At 34.9% G+C, this 13,371-nt stretch overlaps 1 protein-coding gene across 1 annotated transcript in view; it reads left to right on the top strand.

Moving 5' to 3' along the window:
* LOC148950246 (uncharacterized) overlaps positions 1-13,371 on the top strand; it is a 251,772-nt gene that overhangs the window by 179,139 nt on the left and 59,262 nt on the right. The window contains exons 15-16 of the mRNA XM_089091811.1: positions 1,071-1,196; positions 4,123-4,227. Of these exons, the coding sequence (XP_088947937.1) occupies positions 1,071-1,196; positions 4,123-4,227 (231 nt within the window). The remainder of the gene's footprint in view (positions 1-1,070; positions 1,197-4,122; positions 4,228-13,371) is intronic.

Here is a 13,371-nt window from a genome sequence, read left to right as displayed (position 1 = left end):
AAAGTCGATATCGAACCTCTTTGTCTGTCAAAAGTATGAAAATCTATCTTCAAAAATTAAAAAAATATAGGTTGTTTTCAGACCGTACTTGTTGATACCATACTACTGATATTAAATTAGTTAAACTGAACTAATTGTGTATTTAATTGTAATTAAGTTCAACAATTAAAATATAGCAAGTTTAAGCTTGAATTGGAATTGAACCTATTGGTAGAACTTCTTTTAAGGTGCGGGGATATAAGTATAACATTTCCAAAAAAATGTCACATAACATCTTTTAAAATACTCCAGCCAAATGTGCCCAGTTTTGTATCGTTATTGTGAGGCAGGTACTTTTAAACCTACCCTGCCTGCTTTAGAATCAAAATCTTAGCGCTGATCTGCACATTGTCAAGTCCCACCAAAAACTTGAAAGGGCATTGCTGCGGGAGGAACAGTGCATTTCAGCCAGGCTTTTTGTCTATCTATTGTTTCTAACTATTTTTGTATATTAGGAAACCCAGCTCGCTTTGTTTTAGGACTGCCTCATCCAAACATTGTTTTGCCACCTTGAGACCTAATTTTGGCCACAAATTAATGTTTGCCCTCTCTAACAGTTTCAAACATAAAGGCTGAGATGCTTTCCAAATCATAAAGCTTATTACCCTTACAATACAAATTGTCTGCTACTCAATTTTACCCTGTATTGGTTCTTCGCTAGTTCACCCCAGTTTAGGCTGCTTATCGAAAAATATGTTTACCCGTTCCATGATTTTTTTTCAATTCATGCAAATGCTTAGGTCTTGAGTAATACAAGCTAAACTAAAAAAGAGGCAAGATAAAAGATAGTCATGTTGCCACCTACTATAGGGATTTATGAGAAATATGAGAAAAAGACGCTAGTAGGGTATGTAAAAAGACGCCGTAGGGTCTGGGATTAAAGCATTATGAGAAATATGAGAAAACAAAAACGCAAATTCTAGAACTATTTAGAATATAGAACCCATGGTTTCCATTGAGGTATTTTTTAGTTCTTCGCATAAATTCTGACGTATTTTCTAATTTAATTAATTTAATCATTTTATTTACAGAAAGCCTTATATGTCTTGGGTATTGTCACGGCCGGTACAGATGTACAAAGGCAAGCAGTTTTAGATGCAAATGTTCTTATGCATTTTCCAACATTGTTACTACATCCAAAGGAAGAAATAATTCAGGTAATTTCAAATTTTCAAAACTCTATTAAAATAAAATTTAACCAAGTTAATTGAGTATAAAATGTAAGCAAGTTAATCCGGCTACCTTCTGTAGGGCTCAATACAGGCTTTATATTTTCACTTGAATAGACGTCTGATCAAAATTTTAACGGCCGAAACATCACAAAACCTTCGCTGGATTATTTGGAGATGGTCGAATCAGAAGCCGTTAATAAGATTGGGTGGAAGAGGAGTGTTTGCCAACGTGTTGGCAAACACCTTGAGCTTCTGAACACTGTGACGATTTTTTTTTATTCTTTTAAATATAAAAGAATACTTTTGCCATTGGTCAGCTCATATTAAACTCAAACTTGGGGTGGTACTAAGTGCAGGGGTGTCAATAGGGGATTTTATAACCCCAATTTAAGATTTTAAAAATTATTTCTCGTATGGTCGTACATAAAAGCCTTTTTCTGTGTTGTAACTGAAAAATTGAAGAAAACACGAAATAGCCCTCCGCTAGACTTTGAAAAATATATTATACCCCACCCCCTCGCAACCCTTATATTTTCATGAATTGACATGACTGATCGAGTGCATATTCTGGGTAATAAGAACTGTTAAATGATAAGCACTGCTAACGTCGTTGTTGATTGAGGGGGGTGGGGGAATCTTTTGACATCTTTTGTTCGTCGAAACAGCACACAGGAGATGGTTGGAAGTTAAATTTATTATAATCCAGAGATTAGATGCTCGATAGCTTCTTGGTTTGCAACTTTGGAACATCGATTTGTGGGTTAGTTAGAAATAGTCTAATTTTTGTTCCGAATTTTGAGCTAGAACGGGACAAAAATTTTAAGAATTAGCTTAATACCGATGAAGGACCTGGACGTCCAGCCTTTATCCGAAATTTAATTCACCGAATTTCAAGACCTTTTTAAAGTTCTAAGGGCGGCAAAATAAATACATTCTCCTCTCCCTGACCCAATGTTTTGGTGCATTATATATCTGAAAAGAGAAATATTGCAAGAACTTTCTTTTCGTTGTTGTAAATCTGATCAAATCTCGAGCTTCTAGTGTCGTACAATTGCTATAAAGGTCTTTTTCTAAAAAAATAACGTCTTTTGTGACGGACAATTTAAAAAAAAAATATTGCGTGCACTGTATATTTGTATTAAATAGTGTAGAATAAGTTCAAATTGCTAGGAAGTATTTCCGTCAGATTTGCCAAATTCTTGTCACCATTGAATTCTTAAGACTACTTAACAAAAACTATGAAAGTAAGAAAGATGGCGTTGGCCAGGACATTTGTGAAAATTGAATAGCCATGTTAAGCCTCAATAACCCGAATATTGGTATTAGACCACATTGGTAAACTAACGGTAATCTAATAAAAAGCTATAAATTGTACAATCAGATAAGTTATGGGGGTGAAACTTTGAGGGTGAAATTTTTCAAATAGGTCTGCCTGAAGTATATGGTAATTTATTCTATGCACATTTATCACTTAAATGCCTTAAAATTGACAATTATTTTCAGTATGACTCCCGTTACTTACTAAATGTATTCTAGTTTAGTCTTGGTAGATTTGACAATACTGTCTTTAGAGATATTAAGAATAAAGGTATGTTGGCTCTTGAAAAGAACTGCACCTTCGAAGGATAGCCACACCTTCTTAAGGGGTTTGGTATCATGCGTTTTAAGCTAATTTTTTGCTGATTTATCTCTCACGTTTTTCTTGGGGGGGGGGTGGTATTTGGACAATGTTAATACTAAAAAAAAAAACAGTGTAACAGCCTATGGAGGTCTTCTTGATTAAATATAAATTCCGGATTTTTAAATTTTAAAGATTTATGTGGTTTTGTAAGTCTAGTAATCAATCAGATTTCATTTTAGTGTCCTTGGCTCTTCAATTGTGATTGTCAATCATCCAATCGAATGATATTAGGTTAGTTAAACTGAAAGTATTGTGCATTTGATTATAACTAAATTGAATAATGAAAGTACATCAAGTTAATTAAAATAAATAAATAATTTATATATAATTGAACCTATTGGTTGAACTTCTTTTAAGATGCAGTCACATAACATCTTTTGAAATGCCTCTGTTGAATGTGTCTAGTTTTGTATGGCTATTGTAAGGCAGGTACTGCTAAACCTACCCCACCTGCCGTATAGTCTAGATCTTAGTCCTGATCTTCACATTGTTGAGTCCCACCAAAAATGTGAAAGGGAATTGCTACAGGAGGAACGATGTAACTCAGTGAGCTTTTTCGTTTAATTGTTCTTTCCAACTATTTTTTTATATTAAGAAACCCAGCTCGCTTTGTTTTATCACTGTCCCATCCAAACCTTGTTTTGCCACTCTGAGACCTAATTTTGTCTCCAGATTATTTTTCGCCCTCTCCAACAGTTTCGAACATAAAGGCCACGGTAGTTTTCATGTTATATACCTTATTTCCCTCACAATACAAATTGCCTACTACTCAGTTTTACCCTGTATCGGCTCTTCGCTAGTTCACCCAACTTTAGGCTGCTTATCGGAAAATAAGTTTGCCCCTTCCAAGATGTTTTTGAGTTCATGCGAATGCTAAGGACTCGTCTAAGCTAAACTAAAAAAGAGGAAAACTAAAACCTTGCCATGTTGCCGCCTACTTTAGGGATTATGATAAATATGTGAAAAAGCCGTTAGTTGTGCATTAACACCGTAGGGTCTGCGATTAAAACATTATACTGAATAGTGTCTAAAAAGGGAAATATTAAAAAATATATTTATATTGAATTAATATATTTTGAAATAAAATTGTCCTATTGTGAGAAATCTGGAATCATAACTGCAGGACCAGGAAAAGTTTAGGCCCATGTTTTCTATTTAGCTATTTTTAATTCTTCATATAAATTTTGACTTATTTTCTAATTTAGTTAATTTAATCATTGTATTTTACAGAAGGCCTTATGGATCTTGAGCAATGTGATGACCGGTTCTCTGAATCAAGTGCAAACTGTAATAGATGCTCAGCTCTTCCACTTTCTTGTCCTACACTTGGATAAGGTATACATACAATTTTATTTAAAAGTACTTGTTATCAACGCTTTAATTTTGTAATGTTATTTTAACCTTTCTCACCTGACACAACCAAGGACACAGAAATCTGACCAAAATAAGCACAATCCTTTTGGCAACGAAAAATGTACAGTAATATTAAGATAATCTCTGCTACTAGTTGTTCCCTTGAAAAAATATATTTTTTAACACAATCACAAATATTACTTCGTTGTTTGGTCCCAGCAATAAAAATAATTTGACCATTGGCGAAATTTTCACTGGAAATTCGTATGCCCATGTCGTTTTTGCTAACACTATTAGAGATCCATAATCATCGAACTTTAGGTCTTCAGTAATGACCGTCAGGCCATAAATTGAAGCAGTTCTAGCAAAAACGGTAATTTGAGCTGGAACTTTGAAATTCTGGTCTGTTTGAGCTACACTGACATCTAATCGTGGTTGGCTACTAAAAAATGAAAGCAAAAAAATTACAAGTGTTTTCCTGAAAGTTTTTAACATGCTAACTAACTGCTTTTGCTTGGACAGCCGTGTTATATAACAAAAATGACGTCATTCTTCATGCGCTTCGTTGTAGGCTACTATCAAAAATAACTCTATAACTAGAAACGACATTAAACTAAGTGTAAGGCTATAATGTGGCAGATTAAGCTAGTATCTAGGTCACATTAGTTTCTTGGAAATCTAAAGCACGAAAAAACAATTTTCAAACTTGGGATATATCTTAGGAGGAGGAGGTCCTTTTTGTTGTTGAACATCTTGGAGGTTTGGTTACACTAAAAGACGCGAAGACTCTATAAATAAAAGCTGGTACATGTCACATGTTGATGCTTTTTGAGTCTCTGGGATGATACTTGAATCGAATGATATTTTAAGTAGTACTTAAGCCAATTATTGACGTTTTTTCAATTTTCTTCTATTGAAATACAAAAAAGACATTTTCAACGAAAATACCAAAAAGCCATAGTCAAAATAGAGGGGAGGAAGTCTTTTTGGCTATCCTTTGAATTTATCATTTATATCAAATCTAATTACTTTTAAGTTATTTACGTATATCAGTATTGCAATATCATTTACCTTTGTTAAGCGGTATCTCTTGTGTAAACATAGAATCTATCCTGTACAATTGTTCGGGTCCTCGAATGTATATTGTGGCACTATTTTTCACCATAAAAGATATTACACTTAGGTGTGCCATACATCTACTTTTGATTGACGGTGATTTTTTATTCTTCTTCGTGGCTTCGTACTAAAAAACAAATGACATATTTATAGAATAATCTAGATATCATAGAATTAACAAAAATAAATTGAAAATAAATTGCAGTCAAATTACACGACATATCAAACAGTTCGTGGTAACGAACTGTAAGTAAGGAGCGACCCGGCTCAATGGTAACCGAAACTCTAAAAAACGGAATTTTGATACCAATAGATGCATCAAAAGAATCAGATTTTAATTTTGATTTCAAATATATAAGTTTCATCAAGTTTAATCCAAAGTTACGTGCCTGAAAAAATTTGGCTGATTTTCGAAAAAAGGGGAAAAGATCGCCTTAAAGTTATAGAACCTAAATGAAAATCCCACCATCATATTCCGCGTACCAGAGAACCTTAATGTAGAGGTTTCAAGCTCCTATCTACAAAAATGTAGAATTTTTTTTTTGCCAGAAGAAAGATCACGGTTTTTTTTTTGTGTTTTTTGGTTATTTTTTGGTTTTTTTCTCAGGGGTGATCGTATCGACTCATTTGTCCTAGAATATTGTGGGAGGACTCAATGGAACGGAAATTATAAGTTCTAATGCCCTTTTTAAGTGACCAAAAAAGTGGAAGGCAACTAGGCCACTCCCCACGCTCATTTTTTCCCAAAGTCACCCTATCAAAATTTTGAGATAGCCATTTTGTTCAGCATGGTCAAAAATATTATAACTGGTGTCTTTTAGGATGACTTAATCCCTCGAAGCCCCCAGGGGGAGGGCTGAAAGTTATGAACTTTACCCAATGTTAACATATAGTATTGGTTAATGGGAAGTATACAGAAGGTTTCAGGGGGAATTTTTTCTGGTAGTGGGGGGTGGGGGTGGGTCGGGGGTCATATGGGAGGATCTTTTTATGAAGGAAGTTTTCATGGAGGAAGGTACATTGCTATGAAGGGGGCGCCGGATTTCCCATCATTATTTTTAAAAAAATCAGAAATTAAATATAAAAAAACAAGTTTTTCAACTGAAAGTAGGGAGCAACGTCAAAACTTAAAACGAACAAAAAAATATTAGCTATATGATTGGGTTCACCTTCTAGTCAATGCCTCGCTCTTTAAGCCAAAGATTTTTTAGTACTTTCATAAGAGCTATTTATTCTAATTAACGGCCTTTGTGATTCATTTTTAAAGAATTGGAACAAAATTCGAACTTTAGCTTAAAGAGCAAGGTATTGACTAGGGGCCAAACCCCCTAATATACGTATTAAAAATATATGAATATAGAAGTTCGTTACGTAAGTTAATTCGTAAGTTACGTATATTTGTTACTAATAAAAACGTTCGTAAATAAAATTCACCAAGTTTCGAGAAAGCCATTTAACCAAATAAAAGTAAAATTAATATGCAAATTTCGTTTTAATTATTCATGCACGGTGAGCCAAAATCAAAACCTGCATTAATTAAAAAACGTTCACAAATGAAATAAAAAAAAACAAATTTTTCTTAACTGAAAGTAAGGAACGACGTTAAAACTTAAAACGAACAGAAATTATTCCGTATATGAAAGGGGCTGTCCCCTCCTCAACGCCTCCGTCTTTACGCTAAAGTTTGACTTTCTCACAACTCAATTTTTTTTTAACAATAAAATTTTGTTTTAGTTGCAAATTCTTTTAATTAACTTTAACGAAATTCACACCATCAGATTCATCTTTATCAACGAACATTATTAAATAAGCTTCAAACTCCTATCTGCAAAAATGTGGAATTTTGCATTTTTAATTAACTTTAACGAAAATTACACCATCACATTCAGCTTATCAGAGAACCCTATTAAAGAAGTTTCACGCTTCTATCTGTAAAAAGTTGGAAATTTGCATTTTTTGCTCGAAGAAAGATCATGATGCGTGCCCTCCAAAAACTGGAGGGCAACTAGGCCCCCTCCCACGCTCATTTTTTCTCAGAGTCACCCAATTAAAATTTTGAGATAGCCATTTTGTTCAGCATAGTCGAAAATCTAATAAATAAGTTTTTAGTATGATTTAATCCCCCACAGTTCCCAGGGGAAGGGCTGCAAGATATGAACTTTGCCCATTACTTACAAAATGTATTGGTTATTGGGAAGTATACAGACATTTTCAGGAAGGATTTCTTTCTGGTGGGGGGGGGGGCTGGAGGAGGGGGTTACTCGGGAGAATCTTTACGTGGAGGATGTTTCTTTGGGGTAAGGGACATTTCTATGAAGGGTGCGCCAGATTTCCAAGCATTATTTAAAAAACGATCAGAAATTAAATTAAAACAAAACAAGTTTTTCCAACTGAAAGTAAGAAGCAAAATTAGAACTTAAAACAAACAGAAATTATTACGTATATGAGGGGGCTCTCCCCCAAGTCAATACCTCGCTCTTTGCGCTACTGTTTTTTTTAGTGCTTTCAAAAGAGCTATCTATTCTAATTAAACGGCCTTTTTGATTCAGGGGTTTGTGAATTAAAATTTTTTTTAACTTTTAACGTAAAGAGCGTGGTATTGACTAAGGGGAGAACCCCTTCATATACGTAATAACACATATTTAATAAAAAAAAAAAATAAAAAACAAGCGATACGGCTCAATAGTAATCGAAACTTTTAAAAACGGAATTTAAAAGAGGGGGCCCCAGAGTCCCAGAGGGGGCCCGTGGCACCCTCTGGGACAAACTATCATTCCTAAAGTGTTTTCAGTCATTCTATTACAAAAATAACCTTATAAACTAAAATTGATCATTGTTTTTATTTAAACTGCGGGAACTTACCATTTCGTTGTTAGAATGTAATAGTCCAAGACAGTTCACGACACCGTGTCACTCTATGGCAGACCCGTGGCACCCTCTGGTACACACTATTATTTCTAAAGCATTTTCAACCATTTTCCTACAAAAATAACCCTATCAACTAAAATTGACCATTATTTTTATTTGAACAGCGGAACTTTCCATTTCATTACTATAATGTGATAGTCCAAGGTAGTTCACGCCATCGTGGCACTCTACGGCTGCCCTGTTGCACCCTGTGGCACACACTGTCATTCCTAAAGCATTTTAAACCATTTTCCTACAAAAATAACCCTATAAACTGAAATTCATCATTGTTTTTGTTTGAACAGTTGAACTTCCCATTTCATTATTAAATCGTCATACTCGAAGACAATTCACGCCACCGTATCACTTCTCGCTTCCTTGACCTTATTTCCAGGGATTTTGCGAAAAAAAAATTATTTTTAAGATGGGCATAGCAGGCACGTATGCAGGAATTTATTTCAGGGGGGGGCAATTTGCTTCGGGGGGGAGCCAAATCCTTCAAACCCATTATTCTGTGAGAAAAATCAGAAAATTATGGGGAAATAAAAAAAACCGTGAGATTTTTTTGGGGGGGAGCCGGCGGCCCCCCCCCTGCATACGTCCCTGGGGCGTAGAATATAAAATATTTTCTTGAATAAGCATTTTCCTTATTCCTTGTGACCAGTAGTTTATTTATTTTCCTCTGTAAAATTTAAACCTTCTAAAATATACAGAAATTACCTTCTCAAAGAGAGAGAGTCAGAGAAGAACACACAAAGACAGACACAGAGACAAAAACAAACAAGTACACAGTTAGAAACACGGGCACAGAGAGAGAGAGAGAGAGAAAAAAAAATCACACACACAAACACACAGAGTCAGAGACATGAACACACAAAGACAGACGCAGATTTTAGGATAAATCCTAAAAAGGGCTTATGCCAGATTTGCCTCTAACTGGGACTATCTCTCCTAGCTTTTTCTACAATTAGCCATGTCTTGATGCCTGCAAAATACTTGATTTTAATTCAGTATTTGAATATCTTCATTTTTATACCATCCTAAAAAGGTCTTATCCTAGATTTTCCTCTCAATCATTCGGACTATCTATCTTGCCTTTTTCTACAATTAGCCATGCTTTGATGCCTACAAAATACTTGATTTTAATTCAAAATTTTTACGTCTTTTAGACGAAACCCCATTTTTCTTACAACACTTTAGAGGTCCAAGAATTTGTTTGGAGTCGATAGAAAATGATAGAACATACTACAACCTTGAGCACTATAAACAGGAAATGATTATGCGCTTGAAAGAGCTATGGATCAAATTAAGCAAAACTTGGAAAGTGCAAAGGCAACTCAAAAAGAAAATACGACAAAAAAAAGTAGGAATAGGACACAATACGCAGTCGGACTCCTTATCTATGTACAAAAAAAAAAAATCTGAAGGGAACAAAGAAGTTAACGGAGACAGGACAATTTAGAATAATCAGTAACTACCTAATAATCGGACATATTTTTTAAAGCACACCGAAAAATAGACTGAAGAAATAGTGCATCATAACCACAGTTTATAGAATTAGCAGTATGATCATTCCCTATCTCACCCATTATTAAAACCCAGACCAAGGTGCAAATACGCTTACAAAAGTTACACCATAATCGGCATTAAGTCTATACATGAATAGACCAGTCAGAATTCTCTTGAGTATAAAGCTTGGCATTAACGTTGGAACAGTAATTTTGAAGAAACTAGATTTAAAATAATTCATTCCAATACATACATCGGTAATTAGTAGTGCAATGTTATTATTAGATGTTTTTAGGAATTAAAAATAGGTTTCCAAGTCTCAAGTTGGTTTCAAAGGCATTTTGAGAAAGTTTCTGCGAAAATACGTGTTCGAGGGTAATTGGGCCGCTGATGGCAGATCAAGTGAGAGGAGCTGTTTGTACGCGCCGATATATATATATATATATATATATATATATATATATTATATATATATATATATATATATATATATATATATATATAAAATTAGTTCAGATGTTTATAGGAATTACAAGTAGGTTTCGAAGTCTCCAGTTGGTTTTAAAGGTATTTTGAGAAAGTTTCTGCCAAAATACGTGTTCCAGGGTAATTGGACCGCTAACGGCAGATCAAATGAGAGGAGCTGTTTGTACGCGCCGATATATATATATATATATATATATATATATATATATATATATATATATATATATATATATATATATATATATATATATATATATATATATATATATATATATATATATATATATATATATATATATATATATATATATATATATATATATATATATATATATATATATATATATATATATATATATATATATATATATATATATATATATATATATATATATATATATATAAACTGTATATATACAAACTTTGTATATATACAAACTGGAAGAATATTCTATAATAGGACCTTTTCTAGCGTAACGCCCCGTAAAATTTTGAATCTGTCACTAAAATGTGTGATGTCCTTCAATTTTCTGAAAACTCACTAAGAATTTTACAAAAAACACATCTTAACAGACTTTTGGTATTTTCTTGGATAGGGCTATTGTGGCAACTTTTACCACAGCAACCAATAATTAGAACCCAAGTCCTAAAATTGGTCTCAATCAGGAACCCTTATCGCTATCTAAATTAACAAAGTGCAAAGATTTTCAAACAGAGGTGTTTATTGTTTAAAGTTCAGGAAAGGTCTGCCTATTTCATACGAAAACATTGATTGAAAACGAAAGTAGTCTCATCTAGAAAATAAATATCGTAGAAAATAAACATCACGACGTGAAAAAAAAAGATAAACCATCCAGTGGCGGATCCAGGGGGGGGCTGAGGGGTGCCCCCCTAAAGTAGTCTAATGTAGTGTAATTTACCTAATCAACGCAAGTTTGCATTAATTAAACTTGCTCCTGATGTAAGTTTGTCGGATCAACCTATTTTGCGCCCTCCCCCGCCCCCAAAAAAATCCAGGATCCGCCCCTGAAACCATCACACCTATTCCACTAGTTATTAGACAAAAGAAAATTCCTCATTTTCACAAATTTCATCAGCCCCCCGCCTCCTTTTTTATAAAATCCTGCATAGGCCAATCAGTTCAATCCACAGTTTGTAAATAATAGATTAAGTCATAATTTGTATATAAATTAAGTCATACCTGTGAGATGGGACACTTGCAAACCACTTGGCTGGCTCACCAAGTTTTTTTCTGCTTTCACAATTATGAATGATACAATTTCGAACCATTTCTCATTGATTGACGCATACAGACTAACCCGATAATCCATGAATAAGTGGAAGGAGCTTTTTGTTCGCACCGAGAATGCAGACCAGAAATGATCTGCGATAAACTTACTGGATAATTCTATAAACTGTGATCATAACCGAATGAAGAAAGGATTATTCTCGAAACTATGGAGATCTGAACCGCTTTCCTCAGATGAAGAAGAAATAGACACTGTTGCAGCCATATACAAAAGGAAACCATGTCAATTTTTGACCTTTTTAATGACCAAAATAGTTGGGAGGATAGGAAAGAATATTTGGCCCATTCTTGGCTGAAATCTCCACCCACGAAAAGAAAAAAATAAATAAGGTCAACTGCCCATCTGACAGTGGTGATGAAACTGACGAAGAAAAGCTCCCAAGACAATTTAGCTTTTCAAGAAAGCCATAAAATTAACAAAGATATTCACTTGTCCAAAATGTTGAAAAGAGAAACTCACCAATTATCACGAAGATGATAATGCACAAGAAGATAAACCAAAAGAAGCAAATAAATTGGAAGAAGAGCAAGACACAGAAATGGTTTGATGAACAAACGCCTAAAACAAGGAAACAACTGACAATTGGTGAAACAGACAGCTCTTCTACAGAAACAGACGGGTATCAAAACTAAAAGAAAATGAGTTTGAAAGACAAGCTATGGAGAAAAGTGAAATATCCAAAAACTCACCCACCAGTGCCGAGTTTGGCTGCTGAAGTCGCTAAGTCGCTAATGCAGAAAGCAAAACGTCAATAAGCACAAAGATTACAGAGCTTTGAAGAAGCTACTAAATCGAGGTCAAATTCAGAAATTACTTGTTCAGGACAAATACGGAACCACAGAATGACTTGTCTATATTACAGGGAAGAAAGAAAAAAAATGGGAATCTTTAACCCTGAAAAACCGCAGCGAACTGATATTGGAAGAACAAGCAAATGCTTCAAGCCGTTTAATAATCGATTAAATTAATATAGTTAAAAAAAGGAATTAACTTTTGAAAAAAAAACTGGCAAACATTTCTACACTAATATCCTAATAATCTTGCAGTTTTCTTAATCTTACGTGTGAATAAAGTCAAAAGTTTCCTCATAATGTATAAATATTTTCTTAGTAAAAATCATATAGCGTAAGGTTAATAGCCCCTCTAAAATGCAGATACCCTACTAATTTGCCTAATTGGTTCCCACACCAAACCAAGTCTGATCTAAACGACGTCACAGTTCCTATGCACTAATTAATATTGGTCTAGTAACTTTTGATGACTTACTTTGACTTATGTCTCCTGCCGGGCGCTGCTCGGCGTAGAGAGTGACGTCTGCCTCCTCCATCCACTTCGGTCCATGGCAAGCATTTGCACATCGCTCAACCTGATATTTGCCATCGCCAGGAACTCGGACAGGCTGTCAGACCATCGTTTGTTCGGTTGGCCGCGAGGTCGCTTCCAACCGGCTTTGACAGGGTCGAAGTCATGGATCGTTTTCGCAGGTATGTGTGGAGGCATTCGAAGTAGGTATCCGAACCATCGTAGTGTTCGCTCGGCTGCTTGGGTCGAAAACCGAGACTGCTTGGTGAGCTGCAGCAGCTTCTCATTGCTGACAAAGTCGAACCATTGTAGACCTTCGATCCTCCTCAGGCTCTTCGACTGAAAGACATCAATTGCCTTGAGGGTTGCGGCTGAAGCTTGCCAGGTCTCAGCTCCGTAGAGCATCACAGACCCGACGAGGGCGTTGAAAATCCACAGCTTCGTTTTGCGACTGATCTTTGGTTTTCGCCAGAGGTGACGGTTCAGTCTGCCCATG

This window comes from Artemia sp. Qi Xiang Cuo, chromosome 7 (genome assembly GCF_049724085.1).
Source record: "Artemia sp. Qi Xiang Cuo chromosome 7, ASM4972408v1, whole genome shotgun sequence".
Lineage (NCBI taxonomy): Eukaryota > Metazoa > Arthropoda > Branchiopoda > Anostraca > Artemiidae > Artemia > Artemia sp. Qi Xiang Cuo.
This window is presented reverse-complemented; position numbering and strand designations above follow the sequence as displayed.